Source organism: Megalops cyprinoides, chromosome 1, assembly GCF_013368585.1.
Source record: "Megalops cyprinoides isolate fMegCyp1 chromosome 1, fMegCyp1.pri, whole genome shotgun sequence".
Classification (NCBI taxonomy): Eukaryota; Metazoa; Chordata; class Actinopteri; order Elopiformes; family Megalopidae; genus Megalops; species Megalops cyprinoides.
Genome location: NC_050583.1, coordinates 62,724,744 through 62,752,514, shown reverse-complemented (window position 1 = coordinate 62,752,514; position 27,771 = coordinate 62,724,744). Strand labels below are relative to the sequence as shown.

Sequence of the window (27,771 nt, the reverse complement as noted above, 5' to 3'; positions counted from 1 at the left end):
TAAACAGCCCAAGACATTATGATATTCTAACTCATATTTCCGGTCTAATCACGTATAGCCTTTTCAAACGGGTACAACTAAATCCGGCTTAAAAATCAAGTCTAGCGCTGGACCCTTTCGGTTAATTCAGCTCCAGCAAAGTCGTATCAGACTGATTACAGCCAACTCAGCACTTGCATAGAAAACTTAACAGACAGGCTTCAGTGAACTGAAGTGGACAGTTACAGAAAAACAGAGAAAAAGTAGCAAATTAGGTTTTAGCAGCAGAATTGCTTCCCTTTTTTTGCTTCACAGAACATGTCATTTACCATTCCATCTAAGGTAAGTTCATTTTACAAGCATTTCACAAGGACACTGGTGATCCTGTCAGAGACCGCACTTTTTACAGTTGACACTCCAGGCTTACACAATGGCAACAGCATGACTAAATTCTACTCGGAGGCCTGTTCCACAAGGAGAGTCAAATCAAGGGAGGGAGCTTAAACTACAAGGAACGAACAAATGAAACAAATTTGAGGGGAACCAAGAAACACAAACCGTTTCGCCCTCTGTTTGGGGCTTGAATGAGTGACATCGGATAATAACATGTAAGCCATAGCTTAAGATTGTCGTGAGAGGCGGAAGTCGGTCTTACAGACTGCCGCTGCCCACACTCACGCTTGCGCAAATTAGTTCAGCTGCAAAAGGCAGAGGATTCTTAAAATCTCGAATTCTCAGAGACAAGCATCTTTCAAATTCCGCCCGCCGTTCTGGCCCGCAAGAAAAAAAAAAAAAAGTGTTTATGCACAATTTCAACCATGAAGGAAACATCAAGTCTCCAAAAAAAAAAAAAAAAGAAGCAATGACAGATTTGTATAATCAAAACAAATTCCCATGAATCTTTCCTGATCTCTCAACTCACCGAGAAAAGGAGGCTTTAGAAGCAAATTCCATCCCAAATCTGCAAGGCATTGATCTCTTTAAGTGCCGTTTTCAACAAATGAAGGGTGCTGAAGTTCACCCCTCTATCTGATGAAGTGTGCGTTTATCAACTAATCAGAGATTCAGGAGAAAAACTCATTAAGGAAGTACTTCTGGAATTATGTTCTGCTGGTAAAATCAACAAGCAGACGACCCCCCCCCCCCCCCTCCTCACCCCCGCCCTGACACGGATGCGCCATTGTCCAGGTGGCGTTGAGTCGTGCATGATGGGAGCAGAGATAGTCACAAAGCAATTAAAATGAAAATAATTACAAAGTCACCCTTCTAACGAAGGGCTTGATCAAAGTAAGCTCACCCCATCGATAAGTCCATAAGCGTGCGCTAAGTGGGCGGAGTGGGGTGATCGATGCGCTCTGAAAGACATTCTTTAGTGCCACTAGTTTTCAAGCAATCAAAAGCCATCAGGCCTGAGACAGATGAGAGGGACAGACGCACTCTGGCTGATGAGAAGGGCGTCTCGCACCATGGTTACCACTCGGGCTGATGGAAAGGAGGAAAGTGCCAAAAACCTGAAGGCTAGTCTATTTGTTCCTCTTTTTCACCTTAACAGTGCCACTGTGTAACAGTGAAGATCTTGCATGAGCAAGCAGGAAAAGAGGTAGGCCTTCAACGAACATAAGTCCGTACATTACATTTCACAGGATGTTGTGAGGCAATTTGAACCTCTGGCCAGACACCCATTATGACTCCCTTTTCATTCTTACTATTCAGAAATTCAAGGACATGTGGGTCACATTCGTGAGCATGTCTTCAGGAAGCTCCCGACGTCTGGCTTCTCTGGTCGGTTCTCATGCTAGGGCGGCTCAGTGATGGCTCTGAGAGACAAGGGCGTCCGGCACTTATAAAATTGTTTTGGACGGAGCGGTCGGGACCCAAATGAGAAAGCTCACGATCTGAGGAGCCAGCCTGGGGGCCCCTTTCTGCCCCTTGGGTAACAGAAAGAGCAGAAAGACTGGTAATAACAACAAGAATGCAAGAAATAGTGGGGAGAGAGCTCGGCAGGCCATCCTCTAAGGGATATAGTACATCAATACACAGCAGCAATGCTCTTTTTCTCCACCCTAAGCCGAATTCAGTACTATGCCATTACTCACATCCCTTCAGCTCCAATATTATTGTTTTCAACAGCTTCAACCACTACCAAAACAGGTTGAAAGCTCCTCAAACACTACTGTGACCACTCTGAATGATGTTTTCAATTATTTTACCCACTTTTATGTAAAACATTAACCACAGACCTAAATATTAATGAATAGTGGGGTGTACAGAAAATTGCTGGTCGACTGAAAATCAAAAAGCATATCAGACAATGGTAAAATATCTCCCCTGACATCTAGCCCTTAATAAAATAATAGCATAAGAGCGAGAGATTTGACCCACACAACAGTCACTGTAGTCAAATCAAATCCTGAGACCAAATTCCTGAAGAAAGACCCCGGTTTGCAGAAGCATCCTGACTGAGCCAAAGTCCTGTCTTACAAGACAATGAAAGCCTTATCACTGCTCTTCTCCTTCCTTGTTCACCTTCTTCCTCCCTCTCTCTCTCTCTCTCTCTCTCTCTCACACACACACACACACACACACACACACACACACACACACACACACACACACACACACACAAAACACATGCACATCCTGAGCAAATAAAGCAGGACTCACACACTTTTTAGGTGAAGCCCTTTCTGGATGCCTACCTGTTACCATGACAGAACATACTTCCTTAATTAAAATGTGATAGTGACCACTTCAATTCAGGAAGGGGGTGGGAGGGACCAGCAGTGGCCTAAAGGAGTGGTATATTTTCCACTGGTGATCTGGCTGGGGCAACAAGAGCAATATTGATCTTTTGGGGGGGGTGGGGGGGGGGGTGGGGGTGCTGCAGAGGAGCCGGCCTCCCCTGGGTACAGGGCCACACACCTGTGAGTCTGGGCCGGATAAGCCCAGATTAAGCTAAAGTTACCCCCTCTCTCTCCGCCATGTCATTCAAAACCTCTACAGGCAACCGCACTGAGGACAAAGCCCCTTTTGGGCCACCCTAATAAACGCCATTAGCTTTCAAACATCAAACATGAAGGATTATGAGATTTTCAAAATTTATAGTCCAGAGACTTCCTCACTCAAACAGGTATTCTTTCTGGAGATTACGCTACAATTTGTTTTCTCTTTTTTTTTCCCCATTTTGTGCCTCCCTCTTCTCCCGCTCCAAACGCCGTACAGTAATCCCTAACAGATGAAACTAAGGACTTACCAAAAGGAAGATTGCGAACCGCTTTGTAAACCTTTTATACCGGTCTGCGTGGGTATTGGAGAGCCCTTCAAGCGCTTAACACACGAACCACACAGGGGGGGGGGGGGGGGGGGGGGAGTATGTAAGAGAAGAAAGACAGTTGCATTACTGTAACCAGCTCAAAATATCATCTGTACTCCGCCTGTTTCCAAGTGGAATTAGTGACAGTGCCACTCCAGTCGACTACTCCTCTACGCTCAGTTCAAAAAGTTTCAAACAGTTAAAAGACATCTCAGTTAGGAAAGTAGACATAATTGGCTCCGAGGAAGAGTAACATAACACATGGCCTGTTCCATTGCTGGATGACAATAGCTGCCCTGTGAAAGACATATTTGCACATTTTTGACCGGAACAAAGGACACGATCCCCTTCATTGCAGCACACGGAGGTAACGGCAAGCGCAGGCCTGGCAGTGACACGTGAACAGTGGACCTGAGAGCCGCAGCGAGGCGAACGCGGAAAAGCAAATCCTTTTCCCCGCATCAAAACCGTCAACATCAGATGCTGGTTATCTATCAGTATGACAGGAGTGCGCACGGGGCCACGCGTGCGCAGGCATGCGGTTTTATGTGAAATTGGCGGCGAAATGTCAGACTCTGACATTCTTAAGGCCTCTGCGTTCTCTTCGGGGCTGTGTGCACTTTGGTGCGGGACCGGGGGAAAAAGGTTAAGTTATTTATTGGCTCTCTCTCTCTTCAACCCCTCTGCCTGGTTTGAAACAAACTTTGCTCTGTTCGGATCGAGCCGGGGGGGGGAAAAAAAAAAAAAAAAAAAAAAAAAAAAAATCGGAAAAGGTTAGAAAGCACGCCGCGGTCGACGGCGTCCGGGCCACCTCAGAATCACTGACAGCGGCAACCCCGCAGCCGTGCCCGAGGGACTCTAGTTCCTGGGATTTACCGCATCTCCGCAGAGTGGGATCCATTCTCCCGCAATATCCAGGATCGCTTACGGAACAAAGGAGAGAAGAAAAGGGGAAAAGCTGAGGAGTCATGATTTAGCCCAGGGATTACTCTCCTTACGTTTCACAGATTAACGGCCGGCCAGCCCCCATTACAGCCTTTGTGGACACGCCGGAGGACCGGTCTGGCCACCCCTCCACTGCCTGCTCGGACACTCCTGTTTGTTATTAGCGTCCAGCCTGGTACGAGTGACCCAGGAGAGCCTGTTGTTTGGACCATGTCTCCTTACTCCGTGGGGGCTCGTTAGAAACACAGCACAGCCTGCTAACACTACTGGTGAGAAAGTGCAGCAGTTTCACTTGTGCACTCATAATGATCTTGGAATGTCTCTGAGGTACATTTTGAAGGTGATTTTAAAAGGAAATGTGTCCGTTCAGGACTCCCTCCCCTCGGTTGCCTACATCACAGCCCTGACACACGCCAGGAAGCCAAAGCCACAATCACTGGCAGAAACCTTCTGCTACCCAATTAAGAAACACGAGAGCCTTCCGCGAACTCAATTAAACAATTATGTTAATTCGGCTAATTGAACACGCACACCGCACTTCAGATACCTCGGAAAACAAAGCGCAGAAATTAAAGGAAACAGCTCTGGCCCCCGACTCCCGCTGTGTCGTCTCGTTTCCCTTGAAATGTAATTTAATTTGCATTCCTTTGATTAACCTGAACATACGCAGGGTGTGTTTCAAAATAAAGCCCATTTTCATTTTTTCAATTTTCTCTCGTTTCCAATGAACAGGACCTTGTAAAGTTGGGTGTGGAGCACTGCTGTGTTTCGTGAATGTGTATCAGGACGTATGGCCATCAGTCAAATGCCAGACAGACAGGTTGTAACTTACAACAGACGCACAGGAGGAAAAAAAAAAATCACACACCAAATGCCCATGAAAATGCAGAGAGAAAAGCAAGCCAGAACAGGGTCAGAAATCACCATTACAGGAATCAGAGCAGCTTACTTTTTGCATTGAGCATTTCAATGAATCCCTGAGAGCTGTACTACCGGCTGACAGATGCTAAAGTCAAAGCAGGAGAACAGCCTCCATTCTGTGCTCACAGAGGACAATGCAGTGCTTTAATTACACAAGGAAAAAGGAAGTAAAGAAACCTGAATAAAAAAAATTCCAGCCAGTATGTTAAGAAATTCTATCATTCAAACGCACTGAACATATGGAGAGGGCGGGGGCAGCTGTGGCGAATGGGTGTTTGGGATTAGGGCCGGCGACCTGCGGGTGATATCGCAATGAGGCTCCGGCTGAACCGCGATGCCTGCTACGCATCCACAGAAAAAGGAACGGGAACAGTAGCAAAGCGGGAGCAGAACATTATTACGCGTTTTCCTTATTGGATTACCCGTACTTGACAGGGTGGAGACGATTAACACTCTAAACTTGCCAAAACAAACAGCTTTCAAAATGTTCTAAATGTGAAGAGGTCTCGCCGACGAGAACGCTGCGGGGGGATTATTTGGGTTCATCCCACTTAATGCCAAAAGTGTGTTCAGAGCAAGACCTGAGCTTTGCAGGCTGCTGTGCGACAAGGCAGAATCCGAGAGCCGAGGTATTATTTGCGACGCATTCCCCAAGTGGCTCGGCAATTCTCCTAGGTCTGCATGTGATTTAGAGGGGTCAGCGCTCAGCGCTCATACAGACAGGAGATGAGTGCTTCTTACCTCTCATCTAAGCATCTAATAAAACACCTCATTACAGAGTCAATGAATATGAGCAGTATCAGCGCATCCAAAGAATTTTACAGGTGCTGGGAGCAAACACAGTCAGGAAGAGATAAGTGCTATCGGGTCTCCTGCCCTGCAGCAATATGTCCAGCTGATGGAGATCTGATGAAGACCTAGTTCGCCGAAACGTTCGTTCAGTTTCATTAAACTTCGGTGGGGGAGAATTGTAAGAGTGGAGGTACACATCTCTTCTTGATACCTCATTACAGAAGCATCAACTCCACTCATGAGGCCCAGAGTTTGTACATTTTAAGCTTTCATTCCAGTCCCACTGCTGCTAATGTTTGATAAGAACTCTAGATGGCAACAGTTACAGAGCTTCAATGCACCTTAAATGATGCCTAGTTTTAAACACAGGGGCAGAAATTCCATTAATAATCAACAGACTTTGCAAACTGCAATCATGTACTGATCAAATCAGTAATTCAACATCAATCTTAAAAAAAAAAAAAAAAAAAAAACACCAGTATGTCAAATTTAAAAATGAATTGCATGCACTCACTAATGAAGACTGCACACAGGTGAAAGATTTATGAATATGTGATTTTTCTGTTTTGAAAGTGATGTATACTTTGGTTTACACCGTTCTGCCAGGAAAATTAATGCGAAAGTGCCTACACACATTTTTTATTATGTTTGGCAGTAACACATGCACTGTGTTATGTATACATACACAGACAGACAGACAGACACACACACACACACACACACACACACACACAGGCACATACATAAACTACATTAACCTAACACAATAGGCCTATATTCTATAATTTTACAGGAATACTGTATAGGATGGGGAGGCTGGGACATGATACACAGATCTCTGACTTTACCCCACAGATCATGTGTTCTTACACCTTGTAGAAGGGATTAGATCAGGGAGACAAATAAATGAAAATCACGATAAGGATATTAAAAGGTGCGATGTTATCACAGAGAATCAAACGGGTGAAATGACTTGAGGGAAAAGGGGAAAAAAAAAAAAAACTAATTTACTTCGTACTGTACATCCTCCGTGGCAGATCAGTTACGTGTTCTTTTGCCATTTAGAATATTTCTCCTTATTTTCACGATTCCAGATTACCCTCAGTTCTTTTTTGTGGGTTTTTTTTTTCTGCTTCGTCTAAAAGCTTGTTTGGATTTTCGCAGCCGACACGGACACCTCATAAACACGGCCTTCAGGCAGAGAAGCATCTGCAATCCTCCCACGTTCAAAGTCGGCTGCATCTGTTACTCCTGCGCCCATTGTTGAGAATGTCTCTCCTTAATCCTTTTTGACTTTATTCATTCAAAGGTCATCTCGAATTCTACAAATGGAGGAGGCCATGGCGGCAGCAGGTCCTGAAACATGGCAGAAGTACGCTGTAGTAATCCTCCAGGGAAAGAGAGGGGGAAAAAAAAAGCTAGAGTGTGTCTGCGCTATCTGGGAGAGGCTGGCTGTATTTAAAAAGCCTTTCAGAACCCCTCTATTCTCCTCTGTATCTATTTTACGGGGAATATCTCTACAGAACCAGTTTTCACTACAAAAAGGTTGTTTTTTAACCAGGTGGTGTAAACAAGACTTCTTTTGGTTGCTTTCTTTTTTGATTCCCTCATAATTGCGTCTTTGAGAGAATCTGAACCCAAACATAATACTGTGTTGGTGTTTAAAATAATGATTACTGATATTTGATGTGCTTTTCTATAAAGAACAGTCTTCCTGGCAGTCTTTTTGCAGTCCTGGATTTTAAATACTCCATTACTCAAAAGGACAATTATTTTCCCAGTGCCAAACAAATGCTAGGTACTTTCCCTAAAATGCAAAAACATATTTCTATCTCTCTCTTTATATATCTATTTTTAGTTTATTAATATTCCTACTATGGCATGTATTATTTATTGGCTAAATGCACTGATCAAGACCACTGACAAACTGCATATTAACTAGTTTTTTTCAATAAACATTTGATACAGCATTATTTTTAGTGAAGTATAATTTTCTTTTCCAAGATTTTCCACATATTTTGTAATAAGGCTACATGATGTTTCAAATCACGCCAGTGAAACCAAAATAGAGAGGTGTTAACTATAAGCTGTTGGTTATCCTTACACTTTTATTAAAAAAAAACCCACAATACTAATGCCTGTTGGGGCAACAGACTGATTTTAGCACTTGAGCAGCAGGGTGTTTTTACTGTCGTGTCTAATTCCACAGATAGACGGAAAAAAAAAAACTGTAGAAAGGGAGGTAAGTGCCAAGACCATCCTCTGTGAGTCATCTTCCTTTTGACCCAGGCCCTTGCTGCAAGACAGGCGGGTTTGTGAACCGGAAGAGCAACTTTTGCATTAATTCTGTAATTTTTTTGGTCTTGTCTGATCACCCCTCTGAGGAAAACTCATCTGCGCAAATGCTTCAGGGTATGCCAATCTCCAAACATCTGAAACAAGACTTTGCCGCTGACGTACTAGAAACAAAGTTATTTTCCCTAATCAAAAATCCATGCAGCTGTGTAGCAACTCCATCCACAAGTCCCCAGTTTGGTGCTGGGTCCCAGTCCACTTACCCCAGACCAGAGAAAAAAATACAAGACACACCGAAAACTAATTAACAAACTTTGGTAGACGTATCCCTTTTCATAAAACAATCTACGGGCTAAAGGACAAAACTGACAGAAAAATTGCACACAACGCACGTTCCTCCACTGTCCACAGCTGTTTATCGAGTACTAATGATACTCAAAATGAGTTTACACATCTGCAGTTGTTTGTGCTTTTGATAACCCCCCCCCCTCTCTCTCCTTACCCAGCCCTACCCTTTAGCCGTGGCTGCCCCATCACAGCCCAGTGAGTCAGGGTAATTAAACCCATTTAGGACCGGGGGGGGCCTCCTCATGCGCGGTCATACACAAGTGCGGCTGGGTGATAACGCCCTCGCCGTAATTAAATACGGCCCACCTTATTGCACTGGAAACTAAAAACAGCCGTGGAGGGGAGGGCAAAGCTGCCCCTTGTGATCAGCCCGGTGGAGTTAAGCTGGCTGTGTTTAAACCCCCCGCCCCGCTCACTGGGCCACGGCGTCATTCAGACCCACTGGGCTGGCTCTCATTGCGTGTGTGGCCAGCACCCGTTTAATTAGATCCACCAACGCGCTGGAGAAAATAAATATGCCGGCGCATAAATACATATATTCAAATAAGGGGCACGCATAAGCAAATGGTGGTGTTGCGGAGACGCGCGTGGGGCACGGAGGGACGGGATCTCGAGTAACAGATGGCGCTCTCCTGCTAGTTGCGGGTACATGTTGTTGGAGGCCAGGTTTGAGCCAAAATGGTGCACAGGGTGGGTCTTTTCTTCCCCCTTTTCTATGACACAAAGGCCCAGAAAGGCCACCAGTACACCACAGTGCCCCGGGTCTACCTCTTCACCATTGACTGCCAAACGAGGAATCGCGGGAGATCAGGATTTCAAATCTTTGCCAGGACTTACAACCTTCCAGAGGCAGGGACAGGCTAACCCAGGGCTACTCCACTCACAAGTATCACAAGTACGCAAAATATATTTATGAATGAAAATCAAATTCAAATTGCCAGTGGAAATACAGCCAAACATGCATCTGACAGAGGAATGTGGAAAACTAATACTGGACAAACAAACCGTTCCCCTGGTCTCCTGGAGGTGCACATGTGTGTTAGGGGTGAGATGGGGGCGCGCCTCACCTTGGGAGAGGAGGAGGCCAGCTCCTTCCCCACGACAGCAGCTACAGCAGCGGGCCCGCTTGCCACCTTCTCGGTGGCTGTCTTTGGCGTTGGGGGTGAGGGGGTGGCCGTGGGGGGCGCGGGGGCCTTCCTCTTGGTCCGGCTTTCCAGACTGTTTTCTGGAGACGCCAGTGCAGGTTGGGCCGAGCTGGGGGCCTTAGGCTCATAGAATGGGTTAGACCTGTGGAACACATGGTGACAGGGTCAACTGCATCCCTGCACATTCAAGCCTGGGGACTGTGTTCATAGGTGACAAAATCAGAGGACAAAAACCTGTATTTTGGCTGTTTGGGGTTCAGCTTTTCTGGGGGCAGTACTAATCTTTTAATCCTTAACTTTTTCTTACCATTTACAACTACCCATAAAGCCATTTTATGAGCTACAGTGATATTATGCAAGTTTTCTGTGGGGTTTTTGTTGGCTCATCTTGAAAAGCAAGTGGAAGAGAAACTTATGGACCAATAGATATAGTAACACAGTGCCACCTGGAGGCTGCTGGCAGTAACTGCAGGAAGTATGGGTACACTTATCAGATCAGATCACAACCCTGTCCTTGTGTATATACCTGCAATAGCAACAGAAATTCAACACTGGCTCAATCACAATACAAACGACAACTTCAATTTGTTTTCCCTTCAACGCCAGAGAAAATTACCCCCCCTCCGCTTTCACAGAGAGACCAAATTAGAATTGACCTATCAAACGGCTCATTGGGCAGCTGAGGGGCCAGGTGCTCTGGGGTCAGTTTTTTTAACTAACCCCCGTTCCCTTTCCCCTGTTCCTGCAGCCAGACCCTTGACAGGGAGACAAACAGGCCAGATTGTATCAATGCGCCAGCCTGTCTCCTGACCGAGCCCACCTTCACAGCGCGCCTGTCAGTCACTGACTCCAAGGAGAGAAGGCCCGCGGGGCAGGGCTGGGTGCGTGGGTGAAAGACAAGGTTAAACGCACACAGCGTACCAAAGACAGACAGGGGCGAATGAAAACAGAGCCACTGCGGAGGTCCAAACGCGTTCCCTCACTGCAAACCACACAAACTAAGGCCGGCCGGACCTGAAAAGAGCAGTCAAAACACACAGCCGTGCAGCGGCGGAAAGAATTTGCCTGCCGAAATGCAAGGTGGAGGAGAAGAATAAGAACATCAGCCTCGGAATTCTACAGCTCTTCCTCAGGTTGAGGTGAATGAAATGGCAGGTTTCATGATTTGTTGTTCAAGGGAAAGGTAAGCTCAAAGGCAGCATTTACTAAGGGGGGCAGGTACGACAGTGAGGAATAGGTAAAAGAATACATGGAGCCAGATTCCATGGACCAGGCACCCTTTCCACATAGCTTACAAGCCATTCCAACCCCTGAGCCCTGCCTGTCCCCAGAATGTCCCCAATATTTATTCAGTAGAGTGGGCATAGGTTTAAAATGAGAGACAGAACGCTGTATGTAAGGGCGTTGCACAAGAGCACATTTAAGTCCAAACACCTTCCAGGGGAAGGTGCGGTTTGGGGTATAGGGTTTCACGCCATCAGCTGCTACATGTCCGATCAGAATTTTAAAACTCTTTAAAAATGAAGTACATAGCCCCACCCAAGGCACATCTACAGCAGTTTTTCCCAATTAATAAAATTCAGTAAAGCCAACCTTTTCCATCACAGAGTGGTCAGTGTATGGTTTTGTGTTATCTTTAATCCTACTGAAATCTGAACTGCTTTATCTCACAGCTACATGTACTGCTGTACTGAAAAAAAAAAAAGATTGAAACAAAACTGGAAAACAGGAGGTGTTGTGCTATGAGGGACAACAGTTCCTGGGTAGTCTCAGTGAAAGCTAATGCAGCAGTATCACACTGGTGTTAAACCCCTGCATATAGCTACGCATTGTTTTAATGTCTTTCCTGGCTATGCCAACACAATGAAGTTCCTTGAACCCAGGACAATTAACACCCATTTTTATGAAGCATTATCTGGACAATTGTGGCTGCTTTCTCCTTTGTCTGTTCTTGTTAAGCCCCCTCAGTTCAACGAGCACCTCTTTTCATTTCTCCAGAGCCAGAGACTGAAACTTTCAAGAGCACCCTGGTGCGTTTTTCCATTTAATATCAGCCAAGTACTTGGTGAATTAGGCCACGTCTACGGAGCCCTGTCTGCAGCATCAGCACGGCAACCATCTCCGCCCAGCACTCACTCATCCAGCTCCTCCTCCTCGGGCCGGGTGGCCGGCGCGTACAGGTACTTGCTCATGTCCACGGGCCTCACGTTCTGCCTCTTGGCGGGTTTCGGGGGGGGCTGCTCCATCCTGAGCCCCTCCCGCCCACTGTCAGGCTGCGGCTCCGGCCCGCTGTCAGGGTCGGGCTCGTCGAAGGGGTTCCCGCTCGGTGCGGCTTCGGGCTCCGTGTCGTTGAAAGGGTTGGAGGGGTCGAGGTCGTGGAAGGACTCGTCCTCCTTCTGACCGATTTGGGCAGTGGGCTTAGAGACAGGCTCTGTGATGTGGAAGCGCAAGATGACAGGGCAGTTAACCAGGTCAGTGTACAGGTAAGTCACAATTAACAGCACCAGTGTAGTAAATGAACAAAGTAAGAATAACCCAGAGCTGACACACATGCTGAATTCTCTTCATATTCACACATATACCTTCCAATGCTGCTAAAATGTCACCAAACAGCTCTTGCATGCATTCAACTAAATTCTAAATAAAATGTTCTCTCTGAAAGAATCTGCCCAGATCAAAAGATACATGACCTACACAGCCTGAAAAAAGAACAATGTCCAGAACGTGCACATTATACTTGACCAGAAAAATTAGTCAAGGTAAGAGTACACTACAATGGTTCTGGAGTGCTACAAATGTTTCTGGTTTGTGTTCCATCCAACCTCTTAATTACATAATTGGATCAGCTATTATGCTAAATTAATATGGGTGACCGTTGTGCTCGAGGTACTCTAGCTTTTCAGATGCAGGCCTCACACATCTTTCAATGTTTGGAGATGACCGGGTTGGTGATAGCAACATTTTTTTTTCCTGAACCATTAGCTAAGATGAAACAAATTCTTCCAGAAAATGCATTAAGCCACAGCAAGCAAAGGCAAATCCTTATTGTAAGTGCTGCAGGCATTTCTGGTTCTCATTCTAGCTCAGGGTCTTATTTATATAATATCACATACATTTTCCCTGCTTCATTAATCCGGGGTTTCCCCTGCCTATCTGTAGCCAAGGTGCACGCTTAAAAGGATTGCCAGAAGCGCCTAAGGAAACAGTCACACCATCCCAGCGATTCATTCATTTCAGCCTTGGCATGGTTTTTTTTTTTTGGGTCCTTTCAAGAATTGATATCTTAGCAGTCAGCTCTGTATTTTTGGTTTTCGAATGGAATTACTGGATTATTGGTCAACACTGCCTGTCACTGTATTTAGCATCTTGCAGCACTGACACGACTAGTTCTGCGTAAAGAAACCATTTTTATTTTGATTGTATTCGTATATGCAAGAGGCTGACATCAGCCCGACTATAACAATTATTATAATGTTTTACACATGTACAGGCAAGTGCTAGCCTGTGAAGAGGTTTCTAAAGTCAGGGTGTACTGCATTCAGGACTTGTTTGCCGTAAAGTAGCTTTGGCTGGTTGTGACATGGTGGTGTTAGTCAGCTTCCACACTTTCTTCATAGACGGCTGATAAGGTCTGACATGAGAGGAACAAGGCAGGCAACACTTGGCCAGTGAGTGACGCATTTCATTGAGGTAAGACAGAAGCCTGACCGAGACCTGCCCTAAATGAGTGCATGTTGATGCGATGTCACAATTGGTAAATTCAATAAAATGTTGGAGATAAATGTCATGACACTATCTGTTGGCATGCAGACTGTTATAAATGTCAGACTCTCCTCAATTGACTGTCCTGAGGAAGCCTATACGCTGGGTTTAGTGTGATATCGGTTAACTATGATGTAGGTGTATCTCCAGTATGAGCCTGACCTTCTCTCATACATAATGCATCCCCTGTATGTCTATAACTGGTAAGTGTATGCAGACAGCATCATTAAATAAACCCTGTTTTACCTTCCTCATCAGGATCCCCAAATGGGTTCAACTCGTGGGTATCATCGGGGTCCTCAAAGGGGTTGGTGACCATGTTGGAGGTGTCCTGATCCTCCTCATCCAGGAAGTTCAGCTTGCTGATGAGCTCTGTTGAGAAGTCACAGTTTCACAGAGAGAAGACACAGCTTTTCTAGAAGGTCAAGATTCTGCAAATGCAAGGCTTCGTCACAACTCACGATAACAGAAAAAACATAACACGATCACAATCGCCAAAAAAAACAAAAAAACAAAAAAAGCACTTTGGAGTGAACCAAAGGCCACATCATTACCCACAATCCAACAGTCCCGTAATAATGTTACAGCTGACGTCCTCTGATTTGGATCACGTCATCAGCAACGAGACCTGGAGTGTGACTTTTGCCTCTCTCCCTCTTGTCCTTTCAGCAGACAGGGAAACTGCCGAAATCCTGCTTTCCTTGTTTGCGCCCCTTTACCAGACTATCGGGCTGTGCTTTGCGTGCCTGAGAGAGTGCCTCTCGAACAGACTGTGTGCCATTCCTCACCTCGGACTGGCCAGCACATTCTGAACCATATTTAGCCACCAACGCCGATCCCCCAGTCACGAGGAACAGGGCTGTTCAGACACAACAGCCCACACCTTTGCCCCCCCCCCCCCGCCCACACATACGAAATGGACTGTTCTACCAGGCAAATGTGGGAGTTGTTCTCTGTTCCACACGGACAGTGACATTAGGCCACTGTTTACTGGCGCCTTGGCGTTTTCAATTTGATTAGGGAGGGGGGGTCTGCGTTTCATACTTCTTTCCTTCCTTTTTCGATTTGGTCTCCGCCGCTGACCCGCTGCCACGAAAGTGAGACTGGGGGGACAGGGGAAGAGCATTTGCTTCAGCCTTTAATGGTTCACTACAAATTGCAGACTGCCACAGAGCGGAGAGGAATTGGGGGAGGAGCAGGGAGGGGAGGGGAGGGAGGGAAAACAGAGGGAAGAATAAAGAAAATGGACAGAAAACCGATGCAGGGAACCTGACAACAGACCACGACGAGAACGGCAGAGAACACCAGAGAGAGAGAGAGAGAGAGAAAGAAAAGATGAAAGCTCATAGACCTTCAGAGGAACTGGCTGATTTAGCAGATGCCTTATTTGCTTGCTTTAGGCAGTCATCAGGATCCCCATCTAAGCTGCTGAGGGCATTCAACTGGTTTACTATTTCTGTAAACAGAAGCCAGTCAGGAGAAGAGTGAGTGAGAGAGACAGAGAACCCAAGGACACACATGTCAAAAACACAGAGGAAAAGACACAATATACAAACTGCTCATTTAATCACGTGCCTGCAGATATTCACTTTTGGATGACAGTCTTGAGTTGTCCCTCACTAAGAAGCGTGATGTTCTCACAACGGCGCAGGGACATCATCTTGCTTGCTACCTTGCTACTACATTCAGAAAGCAGTGTCTTAACGCCTGTTCAGAAACATCTGAAATACCGTAGGAAGCTGCAGTAGGCTACATTATATAACTGTCCTACATAAAAGCGTCTTTAATTTAAAACTGCACAATAGAGACGTGCGCATGCAACTCATGCATTCCTATAGGATCCCTATGTATATAAAACTTGCCTAAGACAGAAAGCAATGTTCCATATCAGGGTTCCATGCATCTCTTCTATAACCCGCTTTAGGCCAAGCAAACCTCCCAGCACACATTATCCACGCTGCGATCCTGAGCACGCGCGGGGAAGCAAGCAGAACGGTCATGTGTGACCACAATGACACACAGGAAGCATAAGCTCGATGGGTAAAAGAAATGAGACAGAAAGCCAGAAACAGAAATAGATACTAAAACACAGAGACGGGAAAAAAAAAAAAACAGAAAATGGTCCACAAATAAATGGGGGAAAAAAAAACGTCAATCAAATAAAAGTTCAAATGCCAATGCTACCTCAACCATGAAATGAAGATCCCTGCAGCCGGGCGCTGATATTGGAGTGAACGGGAGTGAGGCACACTGCCATGTCAGGAGCAATATGGAGGGAACTGCCGCAAAACTCAGACGCTGCCGGTGCTTCACACGCTATCTTTTTAGAAGTCGGTGTAAAATCAATCCGGCACTCACGGAAAGGCTCCCGTCCCACTGAAGAAATGAACAACTACGCACAGGCAAAGTCTCCCATCTACAACATTCTGCTTGACATGGGAGTCATTCTTTAGAGCTGTTATGACAGGCGTCTATCTTTTACTGTCTGAGTTTCCACCCATGCCACTGTAAATTCCTCCTGTGCTGGTACTTAGGTTAGTGGGATCACGCCTGATTGGCACTTGGAAATACTGGTTGCTGCTGAACGTGGAATTGGTGTGCCAGTGACCCGGTTAAAACCAACCGCAGCAAAGGGGGCGCTGTGCTGTTGGAGCTGCATCCCATCAAAGGAGATGTTAACCCTAGGTGCTGACTCACTTGTCACATGCCACCTTTCTCAGTCTGGCTCTCTCAGTTGGTTACCCAGTCATCCCCCCCACACTACTGACTAACTTCATAATCTCCTACATTCCCTAATGTCCTTGCATTTCAATGGCATCACCATAAGAGACCATAAGTTCCCAGCTGACCTTCCTGAAGGTTAAATCAAACACAGAATGTGAGGAATGAAGACAGCAGCAGCATGAGGTCTGCCACAAAACCACACTCCTTTATGGCAGCGGCTAAACCCTAGCTCCGGCTGGGAGGGGGAGGGGCTGGCGACAGGGGGCATTGGGGCGTGTCAGCCCCCCCCGACCCCTCCCCTCTGGGCCTCAGAGGTACTGCCAGACACCATGAGGAGGAGCCTCAGGAGCGGTGCCTGATGAGGGGCTCCACCTGACTCTGCCCGGCGCTGACAAACCTCTTCCAGGACCTGGATGAGTGCGTCCCAGCCGGCCCCATGCCGGGCAGAGCGCCAGCCGGACCACGCCAGCGTGGGCTGTGCAGGTGCTTTGCATCCGCACACGTCTGAAATGTATGACATTCTCCTCTGCTCTCCGCTGCATTTATACTGCTCAAACAGCCCATGGTGACACGCCGCGGCCTTGTATCTGAGGCTATTTTAGGTTTCGCACTTCATGCTGTCATTGTAACACGTGTTCACTGAAGGGATGGAATTGCGGGGGGAATGCCAGCTGTGGCTGTGGGATGAGAGGTTCTGGAAGAAAGTTCACTGTATTTTGTCACAGGTTGTGCCACCACCCCCGCTGCCCCCAGTCCATTTGGTTCAGTCTGCATTCAGGGCCTCTGGATCCCCTCACTCACCTGTGATCTTAGCGGCCTTCTCCTCCTGATTGACCCGGTTCTCCTCATCCTCCTCGTTCTCCTCCTCAAAGTCATCCAGGTTGCCAATGTCCGCCTGCTTCATGCTCATCAGGCTAGCGAGGCTCTGCATGTCCTCATCCCTGGGACAACCAATCAAACACCACCAGTTTGTCATAAGGTACACAGCCACCAATTACTTTACAGCCACAATCCCGGATTCAAATCTCCACCGGCATGACATACTGGACACTCAGCTGCATAAAGCTTGCAACGTAGGAGTGGCTTCCCAAAAAGGACCACACTAAAGACCAGTTTTCACACAGCACAAAAACAGGACCAGGACATATTCACAACAGTTACATGCTTACTGTGACACTAGGAAACAAAATTAAAATAACATTATTATGTATACATGGTGTGGAAGACAAAGATACAACAACTAAAATGGAAAAAAAACCTACCATATACTTCAAAACCACAGTTTTCCTGCACAGTACAGTATACAGATGCAGCCTTTGCCTAGCACGGTTACTAAGCTAAAACTTCACTTCTACATACACTTTCATCATAGTTAACTTTATTTCAGCTCAACAAAACAGAACTTAGTGCAGCTGTACAGTTCATCATATTCCAGAGCAGGCCTTTCATCTTGTCCCAGGTGGGTGTGCAGAATCCGCCTGCACATGTAATAAAATGGAGTGTAAGATATGGCTGGAGACGGGGGCGAGTCATGCTCCTGTGAACAATGTGTCCTTCATGCTCCTGATCAGGGGACCTCCAGCAGGAACAACAACACATTCCTGCACAAGTGCGAGGATGGCGAGAGGCAGATAACACCAGCGGATTAGCTCTCCCCATCGCCATCTCCGTCTCCCTTTCTCATCTGCATTGCATTTTACAGCCACTGAGCTTACTGGAACTTATGTAACGGAGTTTATTCGCCGGCGAGTTGGCGGCGTCACCTCGCTGCATCTCCCCTTCCCGCCGCCCCCTGGCCCCTTCTCTGAGGGGGGGGCCCAGCTTTTTAGGCGAAGCGGCCCGGCTGCTCGTCCGTCGGACTCTGCCGTTGTTGGCTTAATTTCCGCGCTCATCTCACGCGCTCAGAGCCGCACGCGGGCAGGCGGACGGAGACAAAACACAAACACGCGCAGACGCAGCGGAACAAAGACACGCAGCCAGACAGACACACACAAACAGACGCACAAGCGCAAACACACACACGGACAGGTGATTAAATTCAACGTCCCGGGGCACGTGCGCTCCACCGCCTCTGCAGACAGAAGCTTCTAGGGTGGTGTGAGTCAAAGGCTGAGACAGGCAGAGCAGGAGAAGGAACAGGAGAGAGAGGGCGGGGGGGTAAAATGAGACCAGGGAGCAACTTTTCCAGTGAGAGACAAAGAGAAGGTATGATGGGAATGCAAGGCATGTTAATGGGAACTTCACTGCCTGTGCCGCAGGACAGTGAGAGGGGGAGGCCAGAGGGGAAAAGGGGAGAGGGAGAGAGAGAGAGAGAGAGCAAAGCAGGAATGGGGGAGAGGAGGGGAAAAAACAAGAGGAACGGAGAAAGTGAGACAGAGTGCTAGATGGGGTGAGTGAGAGGGGGAGAGAAAAGGGGTATAGAGTGAGGGCGAGTCGTAGGAACAGAAGCAAGCGAGAGTGATAGAGTGTCAGAGCGCTGAGGTGGACTGAGGGAAGGACAGTGAGTGTAAGAAAAAAAAAATAAATACTTTTTCGGGAAGAGACTCACGTTGCCTTTCCTTCTCGGAGGAAGATGCATGACAGAGAGAACTGCAGAGTGGCCGCCACCACTTTCTTAGACAGCGGTTTGAATTTGAGCTTGACGTCGGTCTGGGTGGGCATCGGGCTGGCGTACTGCTTCATGTTGATGCTGCTGGTCGCCAAAGCTTTCCGCCGCCCCGATGGAGACTCCTGAAGGGGAGGAGTGGGGGAAGATTCCAGAGGGAGAAAAACAAACCAGAGATTTGATTCATATATTTCATTCCAGTCTTCATACTTCATACAAATCGTCGCTTATAACGAATTTAATTCCTATCCGTCTCTTCTCCATTGAACATTCTAACTCTCCATTCTCCATTCTAGATCATTCTAATGACTAGGTCAGGCACAGCCCATTGTTACAGGCCATTTTGCCTGTATCTGCAGTACACTTAATTTGTACGGCACTTCTCCTGCACTGAAAACAAAAACACTCACGGCAGACTGGCACGAGAAACAAAAAGTAGATTAAGATGGCAGCAGATTTGAAGTGAACGAAGCATCCATGAATAAGTGCTTGTGACTTAGAACTGAAGCATTACTCCAGTTTGGCTAAGGCTCTTTGTCAGTATACTTTCCAGCAGAACGAACAGGCATGAGATCGTAACTGCTGGCAGCCGGGACTCATTCAAAGTGAGGCACAGTATCAGAACTGAGGAACTACAGTAACTGAGACACACTGATTAGGCAGTCAATACTATTTGCATGTGCTGGTGACAAACAGCTGTTTCCATGACTTTTGATAGATGACAAACCTATACATCAATCATGAAATGCCAATATGCCACAGCAAGATGAAAAAGTATTTAAAAAGTAAATGAACAGTTGCAAATCAGAGCTAGAGATTGCAAAACATTGAACCCCGCCGAGGAATATTGCTTTCACTTGACTGGCTTTGTGGATTAAAAGCCACGCAGACTCTTCATGTCTCACACAGGAAGAGGCTCAAAGAAGTGCAGGGAGACGGGACTAAAACAGTCACTTCAAACCCGAGACAAACGGCTAATTAAAAGGAGCCAGGCCATTCAAAGGGAGATCAAGCCTGATGCGCAGGCACTCGATAGGGGACGTCTCCCCTCTGCCGCCGTTAACCGTGGCTGAATGAAGACATTCCAGCAGGCTCATTAAAACCCACTCAAAGGGACCTCCTTTGACAGGGCCAAGCTTATGTTTTGACTTCCTGAAGACAGTCACTTGTGCCCTTCTCTTTGACTACCCAGCAAACGCTTAGAAAAACAGATATTTTCTACCCGCAGTAGGAATTAGCTGAGCTGTCTCTCTTGTAGCATTTTAACCCTTATGCAGTTCTCACAAAAAGCTTTCATTGTAAAATTGGTCAAAAAAACAGAGTATCCCCAATGGAAGCTTACAATAAAATACTTTTAAATGGAAGCAGAAATCTTGAAATTTTTACAATGCATTTTTGTTAGAATAATGTACTCTTACGAAGACTAGGAGAGGGTGACATGGCTTTATGACGTTACATGAAATTACAACTTTACACGTTAATAACGAATGACAAAAATGATTAAGCCAACAGCAACCAAGTTTTCAAGGACTACGGGCAGCAGTTCGCAACCTCAGCAGCAGCTGCAATCAGTCAAACGGCAGGAAAGAACCGTGGATCTGTGCACTTTTGCTTGAGTCGAGTTTGCAGACAACAGCTCTCATAATAAAGCTACCCTCAAATGCAACTGATAATGAGTTGGTCCGCGGGCACTAGAAAGAACATGCCATTCCTCCTCTCAGCCTGAGGTGTGATGTCAGCACGGGCAGACTGGCTGTACACTGATGATGAGGGTCGAGTTGCACTTAATGATGGAAAGTTGGGAGCGGCGGGCGTGTGTCCGTTCTGCACCATCAGCTGCTGCAGGGGACTGTGGGAGCAGTGAGCTGGTCCAGTCAATGGATCCTGCCACTAAATACTGTACGGAAAACAATAGGGGAAAAATACATACCGATCCAATATCAAGCACAATGCAAGCGCAGCCTGCCGCGTGCTCCATTCTCCCTGCAAGATATAACCAGCGTGGGGGGATTCTGGCCCACCGGTTTCAGCTTTCTTGTCATTATACATTATACCTTGAGGCACTTGCTTTCTGTGCCATATGCATATCGTGAATTTGTCCACACGCTCCTCGCAATGATAGCACACGCGATGCCGCTTCTTTGTCACGGAAACGGTGCTTGTTCTTTCCCTTCCAGTTAAACAAATCTGCTTTTCTTGGACGCGACCCTCTTTACATCTGCAACCGGGGTAATTTGTGTTCTCCGAGCTTTTTCAGCGAGACGCGCCGTTCCCTGTTCGTCCATCTGTAATGAACAAGCGAACACGGGAAAGAGCCCGCGAGGGCGTTTTGTCTCTCCGTGTGAATGCGTGGAATTTAATCACAGGGTGTTTCTTGGCCTTGTTTGTCCTGACGTTTCCATTTTGCTCGCCGCCTCTGGAGGCTTGTTTTCTGTTTGTGCCACGGCTTTCTCTCCAACCCACCCCCCCCCGCTGCATAATGTGGAGCTGTTGACGGCTGAATTTAACATATACACACACAGCGGGGAGGAAAACAAACAAACAAACACTGCCACGGAACTGATTCAAAATGACTTCAAAATCTTGTATCTGTGACATTGGAAAAGGGAGGGGGGGGGGGGTGCATGGATTTTACTCGGTGGAGGGGGCATTCTAATCCAAATCCTCTCATGAACACAATACGAGGCATTCCTGCCTTGGGTTTCAAAGCAAGTGGTTTGGAATGGATGTATATATGTGTGTGTGCTTGTGTGTGTGTGTGTGTGTGTGTGTGTGTGTGTGTGTGAGAGAGAGAGAGACGGGTCTACTGAAGAGAAAAGCCAAACAGCTTGCGAGATATTGCCTGGTTTCAGCCAATACTGGAAGTCTGTTAAAATGAAAGAGAGGGTGCTATATGCAGCCGTAAACACAGATGAGAATGATAAATCCTTAGTTATGTAAATGCATTTCCTAACACACACAAGGGTACATAAAATCACTGCGTCCAAATATCCTATATTTACACCCTTTTGTGTGACCCGTGTGTTACATTTTGGATTCCAATAAAGCGTTCAAGTGGGTGCCTGTGGATATGTATGTGTGTTTATGTTTGTGTAAGTGTGTGTGTGAGTGTGTGTGTATGTATGGAGAGGGAGAAGGAGAGTAACATATAGATATACTGTGTTCACAGAGGTGTCTGACGTCTCCATACGGCTCAGTGCTGCTCGCACCGAGGCTGCTTTTGAGTGCAGCACAATCTTATCACAGCAGATCCAGGCCGATTCGCTACGCGGCTCCTTTCCGCTGCCCGCCGCAGCCTAAGTGAAACCTGTGCCACGTCGAGCCCGGGCGCCTGGAGAGAGCGCCTCTCCCGCCGCGCTCCCCTTCGCTTCACCGGCCACCTCAGCAGATAACGCGGGTCCCTGTCCGGCGAGAGAGCGCAGCGGGGCCGCGTTGTCCAGCGGAGCGAGTCTGAGCAGCGTTGGGAAATTAAGGGAGCTGGCTGGGGACAATCGAGAGGAAATCTGAGCGCGCGGCGCTCCGGCGCGTGGCACAGGCTTCCAGGGCTCTCCCGGAGAGCAGGGCCCCGCTGTCCCCCGCCAGCCACATTACCACACCGGGCTCCGCCGAGCTCAACAGCTCCGTCAAAACCAGAGCGCTGATAAAAAAAAAAAAAGAGTGCGAGATTCAAATGTTCTCCAGCGAAGGCACTTGACATTTCTGTTGACATTTGAGCCCCTTTGAATCAGTCAGAAAATATAGCATGTCATCCCAACAGAATACGCTGTTCAAAAACCCTCCTTATCGCTGAGATTATGCGGCCGTATTATACAGAGCTAATAGTGCATGTAGATACTTTATGAATGAATTTTAAAATGCATCAAACACTTAAGAAGGATTTAGGTCCTCTCTGAAGAAATACTTAAGAATATGCAAATACCCCGAGAAGAATTAGGTTTAAAAGATTTGACTAGCACAAACAATGAATGTGCTCTTTTCCCCGGCTGCCACTGTCAATCAGTGAACGTGATTAAGGTCCAAGGTTGTGACAATGTGTAAAATGGAAAGGGACAATAAGGCCCTTTTAATTTATTACAGGGATATGACTATCAATGTTCTCTCGCATTGTGTCTTTAGAATGGTTAAACACCTTGCTGTGAGGGGAGCTGGAGGAGAGCACGGTGGCTGGATGCTGCCCCCTACCTGCCACTCTACCTCACTGCAGGCTTAACAATAGAATTCCTCAGTTAATCAGGTGATGACATGGGTCTTCCATTTGGTTTCTGCGTTACGACAGCTCTGAGAAAATGACTGCCTCATTCAGGGATTATTTCTATTTATAAGACTGTGACTGAGGGGAGGAAAATCAGTCTGAACTACACCATGAGGCTCTGAGGGATACATTTTGCGGATAGTCTGAGTTCTCACCCTTAATATTAATATTGTGGTTTGGGCTATTTACCATAACAAAGTAGGGGAAAGCACAAAGCCTGGAACTAAAAGGAAGGACAAATTCCACCAAGATGTAGAAATTAAACCATATCGCACCACATTCGAGATTAACACAGGTCCCAAAAGCTGTTTGCTTTCTTCAGCGAGTAGCCAGAATGTTGATTTTGTGTCATTTGTTTCAAAGATTCACAGAAAATGCAGATACAGACAAATGCAAACAAATTTAGAGACCAAACACCAACAAAAACAAGGAGCAACAACGAATCACATGCACGAACAAAGGATGAGAGATACATAAACAATGACATACCATTCACAGTTACGCACGCATGCACACAACAAGCCATTCACAAACACACGGTGATAGATTCAGACACGTTCAGAGTTAGCGGTGAAAGTATGGTAATAATGAGCTCATAGTGAACCAAATCAGTCTATGACATTTATAGATTACGGAGTTTGTAAATGATGAAGTATCTTTACTGTGAAGTGTATACTGTTTGTAATCCTCATCAATGTATTGGCCTCACCCAGCTCACTCCCACAGTGTGTGTGTGTGTGTGTATGGGCAGGGGGGGTTGGTGGGGTTAGAGCACTGAACACTGGTGTGGCTAATGCTGACCGCCGTTAATCTCTACAAACCCTGACACAGGGACTCGCGGCTCTTCACCGCTGCAGACTGCAAGCTCAGGCGCTGGACACAAATTACAGCTGGGTGGGAGGGTGGCTTTGTGTGCGCATGCCTAACGCCCTTCTCCAGAAAATCGGTCCCTCAAACGGTCCCCACGTCCCTCAGCCCCCCTCGTGGCTCTCTTCCGTTAGACACAAGGCCCTCTCTTCGCCCACCATTCCCCTCTGTCCCCTCGCCAGGCACTCGCTGCCCCCGAGGCCCTCGGCTCCGGCCAGCGGTTGCGTTTGTGACAGGCTGATACCTGTCATCAGGTCTGCTGATGGCACGTTGCCGCGAAAACGAATGCGGGCGAAGGCGGGACGCCCAATCGGCGGCAGCAGCATGGTGCGAGTCACACAGAAGAGGCAGATCAAAAGGGAGTGGATGGGGCGGAAACGCCGTGTTAACTGCCCCCTCTGTCTCTCACACTGGAGCTGCGAGGCCACGCAGATCGGGGCGCGCTCCTCAATGACCCCGGCCCATCCTTCAGCCGCAAAATATCAACCATTTCCGAAGTGGTTCCACTGCTCTGTTACCGGGATCGCGGTGTGCGTCGGCGTGGACCGGAGCAGCAAGAGGCACCGCAATTAGGCAGGTGGGAGGCGACAGCTGTCCCGGTATTGATCCACAGCTGGTCCCCGCGTGGGAGACGGGGGTCAGAGCGGAAGGGGGTCCCCCGCTTTACCCTCCCACAAAAATGCCAAGGGGCCACCAAGGGGCACAGAATTGGGGCTGCCCCTCCTTTTGTATCCCCCATGAGGATCAATGACAGAGAGTCAAGGGGCAATGGCCCGTCAAAACGGAGATGCGCAACTGGTCCGCTGTTGGCGGCGCTGAGATCGGCAAGCATATGTCCACCACTTCAACTAATGTAACACTACACTAATGCGGTCAATATAACTGATTGATTACTGACTTCAATTCTATACATACAGAATAGAGCCAAGGTTGAAAATCAGCTAAATGCAGTCATTAAATCAATACTTCTGTCCACTACATGTGTAAATAACATGTGTTTTAAACACAAAGCTTTCTTCTGGAGAGCCTATCTTGGAGAAGGAATGGGAACTAGATTTCTCTAAACAGCTGACTGGCATCAAGCATCCATCCCTATTAATTTCTGCTAACTATCAAAAAACGCTTACAGGCTCTCTCCTCAGAACTGGCATCCGGCAAACTCATTTCCAAGGGGTCACTGACAGTGACGACGCGTATTGCCTCATCGTCAGCGCGAGTTTAGCGGCGTGGCGGCCCGCGGAACGAGGCGGGCGCACCTCCCGCCATCCCGGCCCCTCCGCCGCAGCCCGCTATCTGCGCCGCTGAGGACCGAGTAAACAAACACAGAGTGAGATTGCAATCTTGCCAATCTGCCTGTCCCCACGTGTCACGTATTACACAGAGAAAGCGGAGGGGGGAAGGGGGGGGCTGGTCGCACTGAGCTGGCTACAGGTAAATAAGAAGCAGCGTTAGATAAACGATAGATAAATCGTTTACTGCACTCGAGCGTAGGTGTTCTGTAAACACGCCCCTCCCCTTCAGACCTGTTGGGGGGGGGTTGCGGGGCAGGTGGCGGTTGACCCAGGCGTTCTGCTATCTCACAGACGCTCCACAGCACTGGTTACGCTCGAGGGTTTCTGCACAGGAAACTAGTGCCGCTGTCACAGGGAAGAAGGAGCGCGCTCTTACTGGGACGACGGCAGCACCTGGGGAAAGCACTCCGGTGTTTGCTGTGTTATTCAGCGCAGCAACAGAAAGTGTCCATTAGGCAATGGAAATACTTCAAAGCTTTCTTCTCTGGCCCAGACTGACATGCTGAATAGGAGGCTGGTGAAAATCGTAACAATGTTGTGCCAGAGGCGGTATGCGGCCTGGGACCCGGGCTAACAGGGCACCTGAAGCGGGGCCCTTCTCTAAAAACACATCAGCGGTTTACCTTGAAGTTACCATTTAACGAGCACCTACAACCAACTGGATCTTAACGTCAATTTCCCAGAGAAAAACGTAACCCAGGGAAAGTGTTTCTACTGACAGGTGCAGAACATAGTAAGTGGAAGACCCACACGAGGGGAGTGGCGTGTGCCCGGTTCATGATCTCATATGCTCACCCAAGGCACCTTTTAAAGAGAGTCCAGAGGCTGGCAGACCCTGGAGAGCAAAGAAAATAACTCCCTCAGGAAACTGATTCTCGGGCTTCCATTAGCTCCACATTGTTTCTCATGCGAGTGAGTGAGGTTTCAGCTAAAATTTAAATGTGTTACATTGCTATATTATGGTCTAGTCCTTTGCACTAATAAGGCAATTCCTACTGCATGTGAAGTGATTTAGAGGAGTCCTGTGCTGAATTACAATACAAAAGCAATGGGTTTTCACAGCACTGATTCCACTGTCTGTTCTCCAGAGGTGGTTTTGTTTTAATTGGGGAGAGACTGTTGGAACAGACATGAAAAGCCTTCAAACTCAGAGCAAGTTATGTGTACAAAGAGTGGAAAAAGGTTTCCCCAACACGGCCCAACAATAAATGAGACAACGGTCTACCTTGGTCTCGCGAACAGTCTACATGATGAAAAAGGTTCGATACAATGCCCTCGGATCAGTCTTCTCCATGAGCTGCTCACGTGTATGGACCACAACCACCCAATCACAAACAGGTCAGCGGCAGCTCATCTGTTTCCACCCTACGGCTCTTTGTAACAGTAGAGCAGTGGTTCGGGCAGAGGATTCCCCATCTGGAGGTCACAGGTTACTAATCCCAAGTGGGGCACTACTATTGTGTCCATGAATGGAATGTCTTATCCTATTGGCTTCCTCCGCTAAAAATCCAGCCATACAGACTGCTTGCATAATGGGCAAGATAACAGTCAGTCTCAATAAGGCTGTCGGATAAGCAATCAATAAATCTTGTCTGCTAGAAAGAAAAGACCACATAGCGACAATGACACAGTAATCATTGTATCAAAAAGTAAAGAAAAATGTATCAATTTCCTTGAAGCAGGTTAGCGCACTTAGCGAGAGATGCCTATTGGTGGGTTCCAGCTGGTGTACTAACCCACTTCTAGCAAAACCCGCGACGGCTCAAATTGCCACGCGGTGGGAGCACTACATTCAGGCCCCATAATCATAACCAGTGGATCTGGCAGATCCGGCAGGCGTCGACACTGTGATGGGCGTTTGGCTGGCGGAGGCCGTCCGGGAGCGGCATGGGAACGCCGGCGCCCGTCTCCGCAGTTCCACGGCGCGGAAGCACAGGCGGCCAAATGCAAGCGAGCCCGGCGTATATCTTTCCCCCGCACCGCTCCGCGCGGAAACCCCACACAGCTGCACTGTACTTAAAACCCTCATCATTTTTTGTTGCACACCACAATGCAGTCCCAGACAGCGCTTTTAATCACAGAGCCAAGGGAATCCATTATTGTCCGGCCTCAGCCTCCACCACCCCCCCACCCCCCCCGGTCCTCCCCGAATCTCCCAGGCGAAAGGAAAAAAAAAAAAAAGAATGAGGGGAGAGGAGAACGATTAGACACACAAGGACGGGATTAAGGACATTTAAAGGAAAGGGGGACAAATTACACCACACAGCCGGTTACAGACTGAATGTGGTTTTCTGTCATAAATAATAGTTTTGAATAACAGAGCCACGGCCCCTTCTGAGGGCTCTGTAATGCGAGTCTGCATTGTCTCCCGCACAGAGGACATGGTGATCACACTGTTCCAAGCAAGAGTGTTCAGGACTGACCTCAACAAGTCTTTCACCAAAAGCAAAGCACACCAGGCACTAACAGAGAGGAGAGTTTTTACTTCACTACGGCAGTTCCTCTGCCAGGCCCCATCCCGCTCTTACTTT

At 47.5% G+C, this 27,771-nt stretch overlaps 1 protein-coding gene across 3 annotated transcripts in view; it reads right to left on the bottom strand.

Moving 5' to 3' along the window:
- Positions 1 to 27,771, bottom strand: part of LOC118777782 (EH domain-binding protein 1-like) — a 129,893-nt gene that overhangs the window by 66,214 nt on the left and 35,908 nt on the right. For 2 of the 3 annotated variants that reach the window (XM_036528950.1, XM_036528942.1), the window contains exons 6-11: positions 18,773 to 18,954; positions 17,026 to 17,165; positions 14,852 to 14,956; positions 13,747 to 13,872; positions 11,875 to 12,169; positions 9,661 to 9,880 (exon numbers count right to left, since the gene is read on the bottom strand). In XM_036528950.1, the coding sequence (XP_036384843.1) occupies positions 9,661 to 9,880; positions 11,875 to 12,169; positions 13,747 to 13,872; positions 14,852 to 14,956; positions 17,026 to 17,165; positions 18,773 to 18,954 (1,068 nt within the window). The remainder of the gene's footprint in view (positions 1 to 9,660; positions 9,881 to 11,874; positions 12,170 to 13,746; positions 13,873 to 14,851; positions 14,957 to 17,025; positions 17,166 to 18,772; positions 18,955 to 27,771) is intronic. The other variant, XM_036528958.1, reaches the window with a different exon arrangement.